Source organism: Haliotis rufescens, unplaced genomic scaffold, assembly GCF_023055435.1.
Source record: "Haliotis rufescens isolate VD_foot unplaced genomic scaffold, xgHalRufe1.0.p SCAF_1, whole genome shotgun sequence".
Lineage (NCBI taxonomy): Eukaryota > Metazoa > Mollusca > Gastropoda > Lepetellida > Haliotidae > Haliotis > Haliotis rufescens.
The window spans coordinates 49,193,583-49,215,988 of record NW_025963779.1 but is presented as its reverse complement, the minus strand read 5'-3'; the positions used below and the strand labels follow the sequence as shown (position 1 = coordinate 49,215,988).

Genomic DNA, 22,406 nt, shown 5'->3' with positions numbered 1-22,406 from the left:
CTTCGGAACAGCGCCTCCAAGCATCAAGAGAACCAGCACTGAAAGGGAGGGGCGCCTTCTTTGCCTGAAGGAACAGTTGCGTCAGGAAGTGAAGACCACAATGCAATTTCTGGATGCAGCAGGTTTCATTCCAACTCCGACCTGAATAACTGACAGTACATTGACATTGAAAGTAAATATTACTATATTCATAATGATTGATGGCCATTATATATTATGTATATGTTCTGTATTATACTTCATGTATATAACTAAAGGTAAAGTCCTTTAACTGAGCACGTCGCTATATACGTGCAATAATCTTGGACGCGACGTTAAACCCCATTTCAACTCATCCTCACCTTTAACTGAGCAATATATTTCAAAGTATAAATCAATTATAAATCAAGAATCAACACTGATTTGTATGAATTTTGTACCAGTTGTCAGACAGTTGTTGACGACAGGTCAAGTCTTTTCGGATTTAAGGGAATATTTCACATACCTGATGTGCCCTCAACCATAAAGGTTGTTGTTTTAAGCTGTCTGATAAATAAGGTGTCTGACAAATGGGAGATGACCTATTGGATACTGCAATATCCGTCGACCATCAATATCCTAGAAAATGATCCTCAGACCACCGATATCGACCATCCACTTATATTTTTCTACACAACCGACCAACCACCGATATCGTTCTACACAATCGACCACCCGCCGATATACACGAATGGATGTGTGAATCTATTTTGTATGTAGTACAATTCGCATCTGACCTTTGAAGCTTTTCATCAAATATTTGCATTTGCAAAACATAGAGAATAAAAAAACCATGAATTAATATATGGTAACATTTTAATGACTCAATGAATATTTACATTAAATTACGGAAAAAAGTATCTCAGTCCACGAAAACATAAGGAGACTTTAAACTTCTAGTTGATAGGTCTCGCAGAAATAACCAAATGAAATACATTCAATTTTATATTAGCCAATCTATATACAAAGTAGAACACATCTATAGTATGCATGTTGTGTTATAATTCTGCTCAAAATACTTAGTAACAGGCAACAGGTTACATGTAAACATTAAACCACCAAGTATAATCCATCCTGTTGGCAAACGAGGTTAGACATGTGTCCTGAGGAACATATAATATACGTATCAAGATGTGAATCACAGTAACGATCAGAGGTAAAGAACATATTGAAACATTATGTCTTTGGTGAATTTTGAAATAACGTTTATCATCACAAAAATGAAGAAAGTAGGCTTGTTTGACACTTTAAATTTAGACGCCACTGCAGATATATCGTTGAACACATGCATAGAGTGAATATATACTTGGTCCCGAACACGGAAAACATGACAATAATCAGATATTCGGCTGAGTGTATACCCCGTGGGTATAGAAAACATTACTGGCTCGTCCTGAATGAATCATATTGAATGACACACGTTTTCAGTAAGATAGAATATAATTGAAACCCACATGGCCTTGATTGGCCTTTATCGAGAATGGTATGAAGCACTTTGTTGGAGGCCTTGTTTGTTTCTTTTAGATTTGATGATTACACTTTCAATAAATAAATAAAGCTGTATTCAAATACAACAAGGCGCATAACATACTCTACTGTGATGACATGCCTACGACAAAAATGTAAAGTGAAACTCTTTCTCGAAAAGAAGCTGATGTAGGCCACAATATTCAGCGTTAAAGTACATTTGGTCACTTGAGATTTCTAAAATATGATCTAAGACAACTGGAAGGTGAGCATACCACAAGACTAAATCATAAGCCCAATATTGCCTGCACTTAAAGTTGTTGGAGATAGTCGTGGAGTGATAAGCACACCAGCTACTTTGGATTGCCCAATGGGTAAAAATATCAAGCCCATTCCAGGTGGCTCCATCTGTTTGTAATCTGACTGCTACACACGCGTAATGTTCTTACCGTATGAATTGTAATTTTGTCATGACCATTTTCACATTTTTGTGTGTAGTTCACGTTGATTTATGAAGTAAGAGGAAATATCATCTCAATACCCATACGAGTACCCACTAATCAGCATATCGGTTGTGCTTGCCAACCCACAACAAAGAGTCATAAAGATGATCAGAATGCAACTCTAAACAAATATACATTACCAAATATGTAAAAATACTTCATCTCTATTTGGTTGTTTGTGTTGAAAATAAAACGTAACTTCCATGAAACTCTATAGAGCTCTATATACATAGAAACAGCAGTGACTTCAGTATTCACTAGCATCATGTGATTGTCGAAAAAGGAATTCGGGATGAATGGATTCATGCTGTACTCTATAGGGAGAAAGGCAAACATACAATACAACCAAATCCAACTTTTACACATGTCTGGACCGATTCATTTTGATTGCTGTTCAAGGTCAGCTATTAATCGCGTTTAATCTCTTGTCAGAAATAGAACCAGTTGTAACCGGGTCCCTTACAAAATATCCAGTCAAACATCTTGTGCTTGGGCATACCTTACAGACACAACTAATTGATACACATGAGTTCCCATACTTTTTTGAGCAAACAATGTTTCCTTTATGCCCCACAATAGTAAAAATCACTGATAACAAACGGGTCCATTTCCTCTTGTGTTCAACATCAACACACATCAGTTACGTTCACCCGTTATCCTCGATAACTACAAATGCCGTATGTGCCTCAGAGCTAAAGCACGAGAGCGATCAAACATTTGCACACATTACACTAGCTTTCAGAAGTAATAACCTCACCGTTGTGCGTCTATCTAAGACCCAAAGTCAAAATCAGAAAAGGCCTAAAATATGTGACACGAAATAGTCTATATTTGTAGCCTTGTCGTTTGTGTTTGGTTGCAGTTTTCCTGGTGTTTCATGAAAGAAAACATCATGTATATGTAATGATTCACACACAGCTTAGTATATGCTACCATAGTGTTTGACATCATATATTTTACTTCACATCCACATCAAAATAGCAATGGTGGTATCCCACCAAGTATCATATTTGATTCCCATATTCTTTGCATTGAAGATGTGTAAAGCCGTTCCTTGAAGGATGAATTGTTCTCAAGCCCCACCACACGACCACGGTCTCTCGATACGCACATCTATCGACAATGCTGGTGTCCACAACAGACTCTTGTCACCAGATCACATCGTTGAATATGTGTTTGCATTTCTCCATGTATCCAAACAGTCTGCAGGGAATGATTATCACTGAGCGTTTAAAACACTGGGCCTGAAGCTGCAGGCTATTGACATCATCATTGCTAGGACAATACTCACTGACGAAGCACTGCGTTTAGCCCCTGCACTATACGACCCTGTGCCGAATACCCCTGGAAAAGAGGAGAAAAGCAAGACATCAGTATCAAATCAAACCTTTCTAAATAAAGATCAAGTGACATATGCATGTGTACCTTTAATATCACAAGTATTGTTTCCTGAAGCTTTGTAATGACATTTCCTTGAACAAACTTTAGAGATAAGGACAGAGCATGAAGTTTCAAATGCGCACACACTATTCTGAGAATTCTTGCTTAAAATAGGGAAAAACGGTTCGAGAACACGCAAAGTATGATCAGTCAACGGTAATGTGTAATTTTCAATTTGAAAATCATTTCCTGGTGTTAAATTGTTTTAGGTAAGGACGAGTGATGACACTTCCAAACTGACACTGTAACGCGCCTATTCATTTTTTATGTCTCTTTCTGAAACATTTTAACAAAGGTATGATCCTTTAAAAACAGAGCGCATATTTTGAGACGGTTTTGTCTAAAGTTACAATCCAAATAATCGGCCTTAATTGACTTTGGATTTATTATCTGACAATGTATCAATATCGACCCAGGCTCTACATTCGGGAATTTAATATGTTGTTTCACATTCTCAATCTGAACACTTTCTAATTGCATTTGAACTGCATTTTTTTCACAAATTCCTCTCAATTGCTTCTGTCTTAAATGACTGTCATTGTGTTTTTGTCCTTCTCTATTGCAATCTGTAAAATATTGCAATGGGTCAGGGCACTTGGGCGATGTAGTAAGGCGCTTTCAGAACGAACTTAAGCACCAGGAGCAAGTCAATTTTTGAGGCCGATGCAAAGCGAAATCAGTCGGAAACTTGGAGAGAACAGAGACACCTTGTGATTCAGGGATTACACCAGAATGTCTATTTTGGGTGATGATTGACAGTTGTAATACCAACACTACCTGGAGTACACTGATGCCAGCTTGTTAGGTCTAATCGGACTGTTTACGCTACGCAGGCCAAAATAATATTATTAAGTAGGCAACCTGAATTTTACTGTCAAGGAATCTACAATTAGATGCATATCAGTGCCAGTGTTGAAGCTGGCCGTCATGTCGATGCTAGACAGACTAAGCCTTGGAGAAAATGGTTCAGTGAGCTTGAGGCTTAAGCGTCAAATCTGCAGTTCTTCAGGTGGAAATAAACATTAAACTACCTTCTTAATTTTGTGAGATGTATCGATTTCCATGTTGTAACCTTCTCTAATGTGCACTTACTTACAAGCAATATCTTGTAGCCAGAAGGCTTTATGACTACACCAGATGCACATAATTTAACATTTACCCTCAGGTACAAGTTTTCATCGTGTCATTAAGCGCCAGACATTACCTCACGGAACTTAAAAAAATACCAATACACTGTAGCTCACCTTGATATGTAGTTAGCATTTTTACACACGGATACACATTACTGTCAACAGTAATATTCACACATTATCTGCAAACCTAAGAAATTATTGATACTAAACTTATGAGAGAGAGAGAGAAAGAGAGAGAGAGAGAGAGAGAGAGAGAGAGAGAGAGAGAGAGAGAGAGAGAGAGAGAGATAAATAGTGTCTGTAAAGAGATTATTTACAATTTTGAACATACTTTTTCCAATTAATTCAAAACCTAGACAAACATCTAGATTTAGTACAAACTGGTACCTGAGAATAGTTATTTTTGTAACATCGCCTATGGCACAAACGCTTAATGTGGACGAGATGTCTTGAAAATATTTTAATCTACTGTAATCATTGTGTGAACGGTACAGCACCACAATCAATATTGCAAATGTACGCCCCTCAGAGGTGTCCCCGTCCCAACACACAAAACAGATTGTGCATTCCAACAATGAAGCCCAAGTCCTATGGAGCGAAATGTACTACTCTTGAACCAGGAACATGATCAGTTTGTGTCACGTGCTTGCTGGTTGACAAATGTGTTCACAGCGAACTACGACCGCCAGTCCTGCAAAACACATAACTGTTTTATTGTTTTCATACAAGATTCTGACGCCCGTCCCCCAGAATGATTCATGTATGAGCCAAGGACACGCTCGGTGGATGTAGCGCAATATAAATGGACATATTATCGTTATTTACAGATTAAAATAAAAAAAATGCAGCAAAGAGGGTTTGGGTGATCCTGACACAGTCAGGCTGGTAAGGCCCAGGGCCATACACTCAGCCCGGACAGCGAATGGGACTTCTCCCAGAAAGCGCTGCTTAGTCAAACCCACCCAGAGCCTTTCTGAAAGTGTGAAGACTCCCCAACACTGCAGCCTTCAGGATTACCCAGATTGTCCGAAGGGTTGTATTCCTGGCAACAAACCCGGGTACTATCACAATGTCAGTCAACAGATGGGAGGTAAAAAACCTAAGGAACCGAAAATAGTCGGACAACTTGGTACTTGGGATGCTATTGTGTCATTTCGAAAGCGAGGTCCGCATATGTTTTTCCTGAATCCTGTCACTCACATTAGTGTCAATAGGGACAGAAACTTCAATGATATAAATGGTTTGATTGGATTTATCAAAATGTAGAAAATCAGATTTGTTGGCCTGGTAAGGTCTGAGGCTGTATACGGGCCTATTCAAAAAAAGAATTTTGTATTTATCATTTTCCATGACGCCCTCTACATATTCCGGGTCGTACCATAGATGGACCACTGCGTCAAAACCACAAGCATGGCGAAGACGGTAATAAAATGATCGAGCCACTCCATCATGTCGCTTAAAATACTGTGTTTGTGCCGAAGCTGGACATGTGTTGGACAAACTTGTCAGGCCTGCCGACTAATGTGATTATTATCACAAAGTTTCAGCCTTCTAGGCCCTGTGCTGTTTCAGAAAAGGATATCTAAACTTTTGATACAATTTGATATGACGGACTTCAGATCCCAAGCTTCATTTATGGTGTTGCTTCTGGATATGTTTACAGAGGCAATCGCCGCCGACGACGACGGGCCCGTGAAGATCCGGGGTAGAATAGGTCTTCAGCAACCCATGCTCGCCGTGAGAGGCGACTATGCTTGTCGTAAGAGGCAACTAACATGATTTGGTGGTCAGGCTCGCTGACTTGGTTGATGCATGTCATCGATCCCAATTGCGTGGATCGATGCTCATGATATCAGTCACTGGGTTGTCTGGTCCAGACTCGATTATTTACAGAATGCCGTTATAGAGCTGGAATATTGCTGAGTGCGGCGTTAAAGAACAAACCAACCAACCAACCGATGATGACGGAAAACGGACATGCATGCGGGATAAGCTCAAACGCCACTCAACTAGCTTTCCAATGGGAGGGCATAGTGTATAACAAGACATGTGATGCGATGCATCAATACTACGACACTATTTTTCATCAAATTATGTTTACAATATAATAATTTCGCCGAAATATTGAATCAAAACAGACATATTTAAAACAATATGAACAATATTGGTATCAATTTATTTCCTGTATTACATCTTTAAACCATGATTTTGAGTTCTATGGGATTACCTCCCTTTCATAATGAATTTGATAAATGCGACTTGACCTACTTTCGGCCTGAATAAGCTACTGCGCTTCTTTACTCTTGAAAGACATTCCAGCCTTTGATAGTCATTGGAAGATATACATGACACTTTTTATGAATAGCATATGCATATCAACGTACAAAGATAACGATATAATGACGAAGTCGATGAAATAGGGGTACTTGTAATGTATAAAGTTAACAATGTAATGACGAAGCGAATGGGATTAACAGGTGAGGATTCAGCTTAGTACACTGAGGGTCTAGTGATGACAAGGTGCTGGCTATTGTTACACAAGATGTCCATTGTAGTTGATGATGTGATTATAGCACAGTGGAGTACACACTGGGTAGGTAAATACCTTGGTCAGCTGGCATCATTGGGGAAAGAAGGGGAATCCTACATCAGCAATTACAGTACCTTTGTCAACAAGCTCACAGGTGTACGATGTAGAAGGCCTGTTCACCAACATACCTCTGCAAGAAATCTTCAAAATCCTACACAGCAAGTTACAAACCCGCATTGACCAGTAAGACACATCCCACTACGTAGACAGCACCTCCTGTTTCACAACCTTGTACTTCAATGGAATGGCAAGATTTATCAGCAGATTCATGGCCACAAATTACAGAAATCTTGATGACTAATGTTGAATAAACTGCCATACAAAAACCAGGACCCCGAAGCCCAAGCGGACCACCTCAACCTATAACACCAAAGATAGTTCACCTTGGAAAGAGAAAGCCACCACCAATTACCCTTCCTCGATGAACAATTCGACAACAGTCATGACAACCTCCACACTGCCGTCTAGCGCAATCCCACTCAGACGTACCAGTACATTCAGTCCATGTCAAACCACCATCCTCAGATCAAACAAGCCATAAGTGCCACCCTCGTTAAACTCGAACGGTAAAGGTCCTACCCGCCTGTATACACAAAGATATTGGAGAGACTTCACGCACCGTAGTCACCAGAATAAAAGAACACAAGACCTCTGTTGAAACATATGACACGAAATCTGCCCTTTGAGAAAATCTCATAAAAAATCCTGACAACCGTCTATCCTGACCACTAACTAATATTCTCCAAACCAACATCGATGATTGGAAAAAGAGGAAATTTCATGTATCTATGTTCTTCCAACTTCTAAATGTCTATCAGAGACTTTAATGACTTTCCAGAGTAAATAAGCGTAGGCCGAAACTAGGTCAAGACCGGCATGTAGACACGGCCTCCGTCTTATTATTTCGGTTAACTTTCTAACAAATGTCTATCATGTATTTCAGGTTTAAATGAAACTAAAACTGAACACCTAACACAACATCCAACATTTTTAGACGAAATGTAACATGTCATATTTCAATTAACCATAAGTCCTGTAGACCTTTCAGAAAGGTATTACGAACAGAAAGGAAAAGAAGTTATTCCGAATTCAATGTCAACACAGACACATTTATGAGAACACACACACACACACACACACACACACACACACACACACACACACACACACACACACACACACACACACACACACACACACACACACACACAGCAAGTTGATGACGGTGGCGTGAACCAAATCTCAGTAGCTAAATTGGTTCTTACAGCGACTGTAGTTCTCGTGAATATTGCGTAATAAGGCTACAGATGTGAAGCTTACCCGTGAGTGGTTGTTTTCTGTCTGGGTTTCTGGCCACTGGCGTGACGGGTCTTTTACCCGGTGCTTGTGTATTCCAGCTGTTTCCTTGCCATTTGTTCTCATCCAGGAAGGCATTATTGCCGTCCCAGTTATTTGTGTCATGCTTTCTCTTATGGTCATCATTGTCGTTTTCCAGCACCACTATGTGACGAGGTATTGTCGTCGTCGTTGGCGGAGGAGGTGTTGTTGTTGTTACTGGAAATACCTCTGAAAATATATCATTCCGTATAGTATCATAGTCACAGCATGAATTCGATAAGTGAACGTTGAGAAGCATATATCTCACAGAAAGCAGCTGAAGTGAATCCAGTTCGTGTTTACTGTCTGACAGTAGCCGCGGTATAATTGCAGTTGCAGTAGAAGTAGTAAACACCTTGCAGTGGTAGTAACTTTAATTTTACAAGTAGTCGACATTGTAACGGTGGTAGTTGGAAAAGTAGTCGAAGTGGGGGCGATAGTGGGAGGGGCTGAAGCAGTCAGTTTATATATAAGGTGATCATTATGACACCAAACAATGACATGGTCCACAGCATACCTACAAGCTTCATGATAGCTTTTGTTTTTCCTAAACTGTTGGAGGCCTCACATACGTATTCCCCGAAATCTGAGCGGTCTATGTGAGCTATCCGAAGACTGAGTGTTATCTTGTCCTGGCCATCGTTGTAAAGATCGAGCTCATATTTGATACTGTTTGAGAGACGCTTGTTGTTCCTTGTCCATGATGTAACACCCAGGGGCGAGGCACTGATTATACATTCCAAAATAGTCTCCTTGCCAACCATCTGACTTATCCTGGAATTGTGCAGGCGAATTTGAGGAGGATCTGCAACAGGAGGAGCGCATGGATAAGATGAGCAGGGTAAGATAGATATATAGATTCTCCTTTATTTACACCCGATATCATAAGGCTAACATATGACAAACATGGAGCTTTGATCACATATATCATCGAGAACGTAGATAGGCAGAATACAAAGCCACTGAAAGTTTACAATTGGCATTATAATGCAGCGATATAAATCTTACACGGTTGCCGCCTCCGACAATTGAAATTGAAACATTAACGGTACATTGTGGTCAGTATGATATATACTACCGTGAATAATGGAGGGTAAATATGTGTTTGGGGTGTGTTTGCAGGTACATATGTAGTGCAATATTTATTCGCCTCGTACAGCAAGCTATGCTTGCGACCTCCAACGCGTAACCTATATCTTATCAATATCTTATCTATATATCTTCGCGGTAGAAATATAAAACACAGATTCATGTCTATAATAGACATACACTTATACTTATAGATGCATGCTAGACACATTTATTATTATTATTATTATTATTATTATTATTATTATTATTATTATTTACAGATTAAAATAAAAAATGCAGCAAAGAGGGTTGGGATGATCCTGGCACAGTCAGGCTGGTTAGGCTCATCATCAGCTCAGGGCCCTTGCCCAATCTTACACGCAGCCCAGACAGCGAATGGGATTTCTCCCAGGAAGCGCTGCCTCGTCAAACCCACCCAGAACTTTTCGGAGAATGTGAAGACTCCCTAACACTGCAGCCTTCAGGATTACCCAGATTGTCAGAAGGGCTGTAAATGGGCTTATTCCAAAGAATTCTGTATTGATCATTTTCCATTATCGTCCTCTAAATATTCCGGGTCGTACCATGGGTGGATCTCTGTGTCAAAACCACAAGCATGGCGAAAACGGTAATAAAATGATCGAGCTACGCCATCATGTCGTTTAAGATACTGTGTTTGTGCCAAAGCTGGGCATCCACTTACAATGTGCTGGACACTCTCATTAAATTCATTACATAATCTACATTTCATATTTACATTTTGATGCAAAATGACACATTGACGGTTTCCAGTGGGAAGTGACTCGTCCTGAGCAGCAAACAGAAAGCCTCCTCTTATTATTTTTATTATTATTATTATTATTATTATTATTATTATTATTATTATTATTATTATTATTTACTGCAGATATCCAGGTACAAGTATCTGCTCAAGTGCGGTATTATGTGTTCCCCGACCAGAGGATCCGTTTGCATTCCAGTTATTCCATTCTGTACAACCCAAGCTACCTACGGGCGCGAGGAGGTTTTAGCATCCAACTCACATATCGGGCACCCACTTCCTGTTGGGTGTACAGAGGCATATTTAAACTAAGTCACTTGTTGTGCTTCCGGTGTAGGTACGTATTCGTGTTTCCATCATATTATAATAATCGGAAGCTCCGCGTTCATACAGTTTGGCCCACGCTCTAAAAATTTGATTCTCCAGTGAGCCCAGTGGGATTTCAGGGTTAGAACAGGCCCCCAGCAGAATACAGTGGTCTGGACTGAGATTTAGTCCAAAAAGTAATCATATTTTAAAAACATATATCTAAAAAACACACAAAAAAGGAAATCCTTAATGGAGTCCAGAACAATCCTTAACTAGAGCTGAGGCAATCTAGACTTGAGTTGGACTTCATTTTTAATATAGGGTCTGTGAAGCACGGTGGTCGTAAGATGCGATATAAGGATCGGGTTGTCAGGCTTGGTGACTTCGTGTCATAATATCAATGGAATGTCTGGTTCAAACTCGATTATTTATACAGGCCGCTGTGATGACATTATTGTGACTGACATCAAACAACAAACACACATATGAATTCACACAAAGTGAAAAGGCAGTTCTTGAATAGCCATACGTCATGAAGTCTATCTGTTAATTTGGATGCAGATAAGATGAAAGACATATTCATCGGCAAATCATAAATGGAAACTCACACTCGACAGTGACTTGAATTTGTCTATTCATGACTGGTGGAACAGTGTTATTGGCCAGGCACTCGTATGTGTCGGCACAGGATTGCGTGATGTTGTGAATACGTAACACGTTCCCTTCTTTGCCAACCTCTGAAACAAATAGATATTAGCTTTAAAAAATATGTAAATTATTTAAATGCAAAATACTCCTTCCTGTGTAGTTGACAATCTATACAGTTTAGTTGAACGTTCTCTGGCATTTTGGGTGCCATGTTCATTTAAAGGCATTTCAATACAACTGACAATGAAGAGAGTTGCTGTTTATCTTACTTTCTCTTAGTTTCGACCCCCACACGTTCAGCCTGTACCACGTGATAACAGGAGGTGGTATCCCCGTCGCATTACACATGAGTTCCACGTGATCACCCACGCGTGCTTTCACGTCATTGGATTCTGTGTAGTCTATAATAGTAGGCGGAACTGCAACAAATAACATATTTATATTTCCACTATACACGGCAGCTGATACACGAGGTCAAACACAACCAGTGAGCGCGAGAGTGTGAATGTTTTTCATGACGTTATGATGTAATATAGAAACAAATTTTACACCAGATTTACATATAATTGAAATACAATGACATCAGTACTAAAACTTGTTCCGGATTCCTATCGAAAGATGGTATGATCTTGTCACGTGATGGTTGAACTGATGGTGAAACATGTGCGCACTGCTTTACTATTCTCAGATATGCAGTCAACGGTAAGCTGACTACATACTGCGCCATTGTACTCAGATACGAAGTTTTGCCGTCTACCTACTGTGTCCCACTGTTCTATAACATGCAGTCAACGTTTTGCCGTCTACCTACTGTGTCCCACTGTTCTATAACATGCAGTCAACGTTTTGCCGTCTACCCACTGTGTCCCACTGTTCTATAACATGAAGTCAACGTTTTGCCGTCTACCTACTGTGTCCCACTGTTCTATAACATGCAGTCAACGTTTTGCCGTCTACCCACTGTGTCCCACTGTTCTATAACCCGCAGTCAACGTTTTGCCGTCTACCTACTGTGTCCCACTGTTCTATAACATGCAGTCAACGTTTTGCCGTCTACCCACTGTGTCCCACTGTTCTATAACATGCAGTCAACGTTTTGCAGTCTACCTACTGTGTCCCACTGTTCTATAACATGCAGTCAACATGTTGCCGTCTACCCACTGTGTCCCACTGTTCTATATCATGCAGTCAACGTTTTTGCCGTCTACCTACTGTGTCCCACTGTTCTATAACATGCAGTCAACGTTTTGCCGTCTAACCATTGTGTCCCACTGTTCTATAACTAGCAGTCAACGTTTTGCCGTCTACCTACTGTGTCCCACTGTTCTAAAAGATGCAGTCAACGTTTTGCCGTCTACCTACTGTGTCCCACTGTTCTATAACATGCAGTCAACGTTTTGCCGTCTACCCACTGTGTCCCGCTGTTCTATAACATGTAGTCAACGTTTTGTCGTCTACCTACTGTGTCCCACTGTTCTAAAAGATGCAGTCAACGTTTTGCCGTCTACCTACTGTGTCCCACTGTTCTATAACATGCAGTCAACGATTTGCCGTCTACCCACTGTGTCCCACTGTTCTATAACATGCAGTCAACGTTTTGCAGTCTACCTACTGTGTCCCACTGTTCTATAACATGCAGTCAACATGTTGCCGTCTACCCACTGTGTCCCACTGTTCTATATCATGCAGTCAACGTTTTTGCCGTCTACCTACTGTGTCCCACTGTTCTATAACATGCAGTCAACGTTTTGCAGTCTAACCATTGTGTCCCACTGTTCTATAACTAGCAGTCAACGTTTTGCCGTCTACCTACTGTGTCCCACTGTTCTAAAAGATGCAGTCAACGTTTTGCCGTCTACCTACTGTGTCCCACTGTTCTATAACATGCAGTCAACGTTTTGCCGTCTACCCACTGTGTCCCACTGTTCTATAACATGCAGTCAACGTTTTGCAGTCTACCTACTGTGTCCCACTGTTCTATAACATGCAGTCAACATGTTGCCGTCTACCCACTGTGTCCCACTGTTCTATATCATGCAGTCAACGTTTTTGCCGTCTACCTACTGTGTCCCACTGTTCTATAACATGCAGTCAACGTTTTGCCGTCTACCCACTGTGTCCCACTGTTCTATAACATGCAGTCAACGTTTTGCAGTCTACCTACTGTGTCCCACTGTTCTATAACATGCAGTCAACGTTTTGCCGTCTACCCACTGTGTCCCACTGTTCTATAACATGCAGTCAACGTTTTGCAGTCTACCTACTGTGTCCCACTGTTCTATAACATGCAGTCAACATGTTGCCGTCTACCCACTGTGTCCCACTGTTCTATATCATGCAGTCAACGTTTTGCCGTCTACCTACTGTGTCCCACTGTTCTAAAAGATGCAGTCAACGTTTTGCCGTCTACCCATTGTGTCCCACTGTTCTATAACATGCAGTCAACATGTTGCCGTCTACCCACTGTGTCCCACTGTTCTATAACATGAAGTCAACGTTTTGCCGTCTACCTACTGTGTCCCACTGTTCTATAACATGCAGTCAACGTTTTGCCGTCTACCCACTGTGTCCCACTGTTCTATAACCCGCAGTCAACGTTTTGCCGTCTACCCACTGTGTCCCACTGTTCTATAACATGCAGTCAACGTTTTGCCGTCTACCCACTGTGTCCCACTGTTCTATAACATGCAGTCAACGTTTTGCAGTCTACCTACTGTGTCCCACTGTTCTATAACATGCAGTCAACATGTTGCCGTCTACCCACTGTGTCCCACTGTTCTATATCATGCAGTCAACGTTTTTGCCGTCTACCTACTGTGTCCCACTGTTCTATAACATGCAGTCAACGTTTTGCCGTCTAACCATTGTGTCCCACTGTTCTATAACTAGCAGTCAACGTTTTGCCGTCTACCTACTGTGTCCCACTGTTCTAAAAGATGCAGTCAACGTTTTGCCGTCTACCTACTGTGTCCCACTGTTCTATAACATGCAGTCAACGTTTTGCCGTCTACCCACTGTGTCCCACTGTTCTATAACATGCAGTCAACGTTTTGCCGTCTACCTACTGTGTCCCACTGTTCTAAAAGATGCAGTCAACGTTTTGCCGTCTACCTACTGTGTCCCACTGTTCTATAACATGCAGTCAACGTTTTGCCGTCTACCCACTGTGTCCCACTGTTCTATAACATGCAGTCAACGTTTTGCAGTCTACCTACTGTGTCCCACTGTTCTATAACATGCAGTCAACATGTTGCCGTCTACCCACTGTGTCCCACTGTTCTATATCATGCAGTCAACGTTTTTGCCGTCTACCTACTGTGTCCCACTGTTCTATAACATGCAGTCAACGTTTTGCCGTCTAACCATTGTGTCCCACTGTTCTATAACTAGCAGTCAACGTTTTGCCGTCTACCTACTGTGTCCCACTGTTCTAAAAGATGCAGTCAACGTTTTGCCGTCTACCTACTGTGTCCCACTGTTCTATAACATGCAGTCAACGTTTTGCCGTCTACCCACTGTGTCCCACTGTTCTATAACATGCAGTCAACGTTTTGCAGTCTACCTACTGTGTCCCACTGTTCTATAACATGCAGTCAACATGTTGCCGTCTACCCACTGTGTCCCACTGTTCTATATCATGCAGTCAACGTTTTTGCCGTCTACCTACTGTGTCCCACTGTTCTATAACATGCAGTCAACGTTTTGCCGTCTACCCACTGTGTCCCACTGTTCTATAACATGCAGTCAACGTTTTGCAGTCTACCTACTGTGTCCCACTGTTCTATAACATGCAGTCAACGTTTTGCCGTCTACCCACTGTGTCCCACTGTTCTATAACATGCAGTCAACGTTTTGCAGTCTACCTACTGTGTCCCACTGTTCTATAACATGCAGTCAACATGTTGCCGTCTACCCACTGTGTCCCACTGTTCTATATCATGCAGTCAACGTTTTTGCCGTCTACCTACGGTGTCCCACTGTTCTATAACATGCAGTCAACGTTTTGCCGTCTACCCACTGTGTCCCACTGTTCTATAACATGCAGTCAACGTTTTGCCGTCTACCCACTGTGTCCTACTGTTCTATAACATGCAGTCAACGTTCTGCCGTCTACCTACTGTGTACCACTGTTCTATAACATGCAGTCAACGTTTTGCCGTCTACCCACTGTGTCCCACTGTTCTATAACATGCAGTCAACATTTTGCCGTCTAACCATTGTGTCACACTGTTCTATAACATGCAGTCAACGTTTTGCCGTCTACCTACTGTGTCCCACTGTTCTAAAAGATGCAGTCAACGTTTTGCCGTCTACCCATTGTGTCCCACTGTTCTATAACATGCAGTCAACGTTTTGCCGTCTACCCACTGTGTCCCACTGTTCTATAACATGAAGTCAACGTTTTGCCGTCTACCTACTGTGTCCCACTGTTCTATAACATGCAGTCAACGTTTTGCCGTCTACCTACTGTGTCCCACTGTTCTATAACATGCAGTCAACGTTTTGCCGTCTACCTACTGTGTCCCACTGTTCTATAACATGCAGTCAACGTTTTGCCGTCTAACCATTGTGTCCCACTGTTCTATAACTAGCAGTCAACGTTTTGCCAACTACCTACTGTGTCCCACTGTTCTAAAAGATGCAGTCAACGTTTTGCCGTCTACCCATTGTGTCCCACTGTTCTATAACATGCAGTCAACGTTTTGCCGTCTACCTACTGTGTCCCACTGTTCTATAACATGCAGTCAACGTTTTGCCGTCTATCCATTGTGTCCCACTGTTCTATAACATGAAGTCAACGTTTGCCGTCTACCTACTGTGTCCCACTGTTCTATAACATGCAGTCAACGTTTTGCCGTCTCCCCACTGTGTCCCACTGTTCTATAACATGCAGTCAACGTTTTGCCGTCTACCCACTGTGTCCCACTGTTCTATAACATGCAGTCAACTGTTTGCCGTCTACCTACTATGTCCCACTGTTCTATAACATGCAGTCAACGTTTTGCCGTCTACCAACTATGTCCCACTGTTCTATAACATGCAGTCAACGTTTTGCCGTCTACCTACTGTGTCCCACTGTTCTATAACATGCAGACAACGTTTTGCCGTCTACCTACTGTGTCCCACTGTTCTATAACATGCAGTCAACGTTTTGCCGTCTACCCACTGTGTCCCACTGTTCTATAACATGCAGTCAACATTTTGCCGTCTACCCACTGTGTCCTACTATTCTCACACATGCAGTCAACATTTTGCCGTCTACCTACTGTGTCCTACTGTTATTTAACATGCAGTCAACGTTTTGCCGTCTACCCATTGTGTCCCACTGTTCGATAACATTCAGTCAACGTTTTGCAGTCTACCCACTGTGTCCCACTGTTCTATAACATGCAGTCAACGTTTTGCCGTCTACCCACTGTGTCCCACTGTTCTATAACATGCAGTCAACATTTTGCCGTCTACCCAATGTGTCCTACTATTCTCACACATGCAGTCAACATTTTGCCGTCTACCTACTGTGTCCTACTGTTATTTAACATGCAGTCAACGTTTTGCCGTCTATCCATTGTGTCCCACTGTTCTATAACATGCAGTCAATGTTTTGCCGTCTACCTACTGTGTCCCACTGTTCTATAACATGCAGTCAACGTTTTGCCGTCTACCTACTGTGTCCCACTGTTCTATAACATGCAGTCAATGTTTTGCCGTCTACCCACTGTGCCCCACTGTTCAATAACAAGCAGTCAATGTTTTGCCGTCTACCTACTATGTCCCACTGTTCTATAACATGCAGTCAACGTTTTGCCGTCTACCCACTGTGTCCCACTGTTCTATATCATGCAGTCAACATTTTGCCGTCTACCCACTGTGTCCTACTATTCTCACACATGCAGTCAACATTTTGCCGTCTACCTACTGTGTCCTACTGTTATTTAACATGCAGTCAACGTTTTGCCGTCTACCCATTGTGTCCCACTGTTCGATAACATGCAGTCAACGTTTTGCAGTCTACCCACTGTGTCCCACTGTTCTATAACATGCAGTCAACGTTTTGCCGTCTACCCACTGTGTCCCACTGTTCTATAACATGCAGTCAACATTTTGCCGTCTACCCACTGTGTCCTACTATTCTCACACATGCAGTCAACATTTTGCCGTCTACCTACTGTGTCCTACTGTTATTTAACATGCAGTCAACGTTTTGCCGTCTACCCATTGTGTCCCACTGTTCTATAACATGCAGTCAACATTTTGCCGTCTACCTACTGTGTCCCACTGTTCTATAACATGCAGTCAATGTTTTGCCGTCTACCTACTATGTCCCACTGTTCTATAACATGCAGTCAACGTTTTGCCGTCTACCTACTGTGTCCCACTGTTCTATAACATGCAGTCAACGTTTTGCCGTCTACCCACTGTGCCCCACTGTTCAATAACAAGCAGTCAATGTTTTGCCGTCTACCTACTATGTCCCACTGTTCTATAACATGCAGTCAACGTTTTGCCGTCTACCCACTGTGTCCCACTGTTCTATAACATGCAGTCAACATTTTGCCGTCTACCCACTGTGTCCTACTATTCTCACACATGCAGTCAACATTTTGCCGTCTACCTACTGTGTCCCACTGTTCTATAACATGCAGTCAACGTTTTGCCGTCTACCCATTGTGTCCCACTGTTCGATAACATTCAGTCAACGTTTTGCCGTCTACCCACTGTGTCCCACTGTTCTATAACATGCAGTCAACGTTTTGCCGTCTACCCACTGTGTCCCACTGTTCTATAACATGCAGTCAACATTTAGCCGTCTACCCACTGTGTCCTACTATTCTCACACATGCAGTCAACATTTTGCCGTCTACCTACTGTGTCCTACTGTTATTTAACATGCAGTCTACGTTTTGCCGTCTACCCATTGTGTCCCACTGTTCTATAACATGCAGTCAACATTTTGCCGTCTACCTACTGTGTCCCACTGTTCTATAACATGCAGTCAACGTTTTGCCGTCTACCCACTGTGCCCCACTGTTCAATAACAAGCAGTCAATGTTTTGCCGTCTACCTACTATGTCCCACTGTTCTATAACATGCAGTCAACGTTTTGCCGTCTACCCACTGTGTCCCACTGTTCTATAACATGCAGTCAACGTTTTGCCGTCTACCCACTGTGTCCTACTATTCTCACACATGCAGTCAACATTTTGCCGTCTACCTACTGTGCCCCACTGTTCTATAACATGCAGTCAGCGTTTTGCAGTCTACCGTCTCTGTCCTACTATTCTCACACATGCAGTCAACGTTTTGCCGTCTACCCACTGTGTCCTACTATTCTCACACATGCAGTCAACATTTTGCCGTCTACCTACTGTGTCCTACTGTTATTTAACATGCAGTCAACATTTTGCCGTCTACCCATTGTGTCCCACTGTTCGATAACATTCAGTCAACGTTTTGCAGTCTACCCACTGTGTCCCACTGTTCTATAACATGCAGTCAACGTTTTGCCGTCTACCCACTGTGTCCCACTGTTCTATAACATGCAGTCAACATTTAGCCGTCTACCCACTGTGTCCTACTATTCTCACACATGCAGTCAACATTTTGCCGTCTACCTACTGTGTCCTACTGTTATTTAACATGCAGTCAACGTTTTGCCGTCTACCCATTGTGTCCCACTGTTCTATAACATGCAGTCAACGTTTTGCCGTCTACCTACTGTGTCCCACTGTTCTATAACATGCAGTCAACGTTTTGCCGTCTACCCACTGTGCCCCACTGTTCAATAACAAGCAGTCAATGTTTTGCCGTCTACCTACTATGTCCCACTGTTCTATAACATGCAGTCAACGTTTTGCCGTCTACCCACTGTGTCCCACTGTTCTATAACATGCAGTCAACATTTTGCCGTCTACCCACTGTGTCCTACTATTCTCACACATGCAGTCAACATTTTGCCGTCTACCTACTGTGTCCTACTGTTATTTAACATGCAGTCAACGTTTTGCCGTCTACCCATTGTGTCCCACTGTTCTATAACATGCAGTCAACGTTTTGCCGTCTACCTACTGTGTCCCACTGTTCTATAACATGCAGTCAACGTTTTGCCGTCTACCCACTGTGCCCCACTGTTCAATAACAAGCAGTCAATGTTTTGCCGTCTACCTACTATGTCCCACTGTTCTATAACATGCAGTCAACGTTTTGCCGTCTACCCACTGTGTCCCACTGTTCTATAACATGCAGTCAACATTTTGCCGTCTACCCACTGTGTCCTACTATTCTCACACATGCAGTCAACATTTTGCCGTCTACCTACTCTGCCCCACTGTTCTATAACATGCAGTCAGCGTTTTGCAGTCTACCGTCTCTGTCCTACTATTCTCACACATGCAGTCAACGGTTTACCGTCTACCAGTTGTCTTTCGATACTGACCATGTCAAATAGTTACATTTTATTGAAGCTGAAGACATCTGGTAATGGAGATGTTGTGATGTAGTGAAGATTCAACAGTCAAACATGGCATTGGCAAGGTGCAGGTTTCAAAGATCACGACCTCGAAGAAGTTATCATGTAGCCATTAAACAAGATGCCACTCAAAAAAGATTTCCGTTGCTGCTTGAATCTTTTATTACATTGAACCACATAGATCGACCACACTTTGAAGAGAAACATACTATATGGCATACTTTACTGTAAAGTGAATGTTTACTGTAATGCTGCAACTGAGTGTTTTGCTGAGCATCATAACAAAATGATCAGATACTGCAATGAAACAATTCACTTTCAGGTGTTTTCTTGCTTATCACGAGGGAATACATATGTGCCCCAGGTGAAGTTCTGCTGTAATTTGCTTGAACAGGCAAAGAATTACACTTCATAAAAATAAACTAAAATCAATTTTCATATCGACTTGAAACAAAAAATAACAACAGTAAAAATGTGTTGAAAAAGGAAGTTAAATAGTGTTCGCTGCATCTATGTAATTACATCAGGGAGTTCGATGGCTCTGTAACTGAAACACCGGGGGCGGGTGTTCTGGCGGTTTCAAAACATGTATGCTCTACATTTTTAGATTAATTAAGAAAACAACCCCAAGGTTTTATGAATACATTCGGGCGGCATCCCAGAGACGTGAATATTATCCACCAGGGAAGTTGCTGTTCCAAGTCCTGTATATGATGATCTGGAAGCACTGTACTTGTGTGGGTTTCAGAACACTGTTTACCTTTCTCGGCCTGTGTCAAAATAGTTGTTTCCTACATTAATCATATGGACATTGGGCTATGTGGTTTCAAAAAGTCGGCCCTAAAACTGGAATCATCTAGGTTAACATTCAACATGATAGACATTGCCGGTTAAGGGCAGCTGCAACACATGTTTACAATGGAAGGATGGACTGATGGACGAAAGATATAGCGCCTTCGTTTCAAACGACTTTCACAAAATGTCATGGTATAGCTAAACAATGTGTACAAACCCAACTCATTCACACACGTACTCACTCACTCACTCTGGCACTGTACACCACTTACCCTGGACAACTAGCTTCACCCTTTTTGATCTAACAGGGTCTGTGTTTATTTGACACTTGTATTCCCCTTTGTCTGTCACCGAAACATTCCTTATGTGGAGGTTCCAGTCGCTAAGAAAGGGTCTCTCAACGCTGATCCTCATATCAGTTAAGACTCGCCTGTCTCGGACACTGATTACAGTCTGTATGGGGTTCTGCCATAACACCTGCAGGAACAAACAACGTTATTAAAGACCAGCCTTTCCCGGACACTGATTACAGTATGTGTGGGGTTCTGCCATAACACCTGCAGGAACAAACCGCGTTATTAAAGACTCGCCTGTCTCGGACACTGATTAAAGTTAGTATGGTGTTCTGCCATAACACCTGCAGGAATAAACCACGTTATTTAAGACTCGCCTTTCCCGGACAATAAATGTAGCCTGTATAGGGGTCTGCCATAAGACCTGCAGGAATAAACCACCTTATTAAAGACCCGTCCGTCCCGGACACCAATTACAGTCTGTATGGGGTTCTGCCATAACACCTGCAGGAATAAACCACGTTATTTAAAGACCCGCCTGTCCCGGACAATGAATGTAGCCTGTATAGGGGTCTGCCATAACACCTGCAGGAACAAACCACGTTATTAAAGACCCGCCTTTCCCGGACACAGATTACAGTCTGTGTGGGGTTCTGCCATAACACCTGCAGGAACAAACCACGTTATTAAAGACCCGCCTTTCCCGGACACAGATTACAGTCTGTGTGGGGTTCTGCCATAACACCTGCAGGAACAAACCACGTTATTAAAGACCCGCCTTTCCCGGACACAGATTACAGTCTGTGTGGGGTTCTGCCATAACACCTGTAAGAAGAAACCACGTTATTAAAGACTCGCCTGTCTCGGACACTGATTAAAGTAAGTATGGTGTTCTGCCATAACACCTGCAGGAATAAACCACGTTATTTAAAGACCCGCCTGTCCCGGACAATAAATGTAGCCTGTATAGGGGTCTGCCATAACATCTGCAGGAAAAACTACCTTACTAAAGACCCGCCTTTCCCGGACACTGATTAAAGTAAGTATGGCGTTCTGCCATAACACCTGTAGGAATTACCCGCCTGTCCCGGACACCGATTACAGTCTGTATGGGGATCTGCCATAACACCTGCAGGAACAAACCACGTTATTAAAGACCCGCCTTTCCCGGACACCGATTACAGTCTGTGTCGGGATCTGCCATAACACCTGCAGGAATAAACCACGTTATTAAAGACCCGCCTTTCCCGGACACCGATTGCAGTCTGTGTGGGGATCTGCCATAACACCTGCAGGAACAAACCACGTTATTAAAGATTCGCCTTTCCCGGACCCGTGCCCCGTGGTTAATGAGAAGACGAATCTTTAACATTTCTCACAATAATAAATACATGTAATGATCTCATAACTATTTCCTGGCATTTGACAGTCGCAAGGAAATCTTCGACTGAAACTATATGCCTTAAACTTCACACAGACTCAATGTTACAAGTGGAGAGGAATATTTACTCGTT

The 22,406-nt window shown here is 42.2% G+C and overlaps 1 protein-coding gene across 1 annotated transcript in view; it reads right to left on the bottom strand.

Moving 5' to 3' along the window:
- Nucleotides 1-816: 816 nt before the first annotated feature.
- The window catches only part of LOC124131419 (limbic system-associated membrane protein-like), a 53,356-nt gene continuing 31,766 nt past the window's right edge, over nucleotides 817-22,406 (bottom strand). The window contains exons 3-8 of the mRNA XM_046494696.2: nucleotides 20,872-21,076; nucleotides 11,607-11,756; nucleotides 11,298-11,426; nucleotides 9,046-9,333; nucleotides 8,472-8,717; nucleotides 817-3,332 (exon numbers count right to left, since the gene is read on the bottom strand). Of these exons, the coding sequence (XP_046350652.1) occupies nucleotides 3,208-3,332; nucleotides 8,472-8,717; nucleotides 9,046-9,333; nucleotides 11,298-11,426; nucleotides 11,607-11,756; nucleotides 20,872-21,076 (1,143 nt within the window). The 3' untranslated portion in view covers nucleotides 817-3,207. The remainder of the gene's footprint in view (nucleotides 3,333-8,471; nucleotides 8,718-9,045; nucleotides 9,334-11,297; nucleotides 11,427-11,606; nucleotides 11,757-20,871; nucleotides 21,077-22,406) is intronic.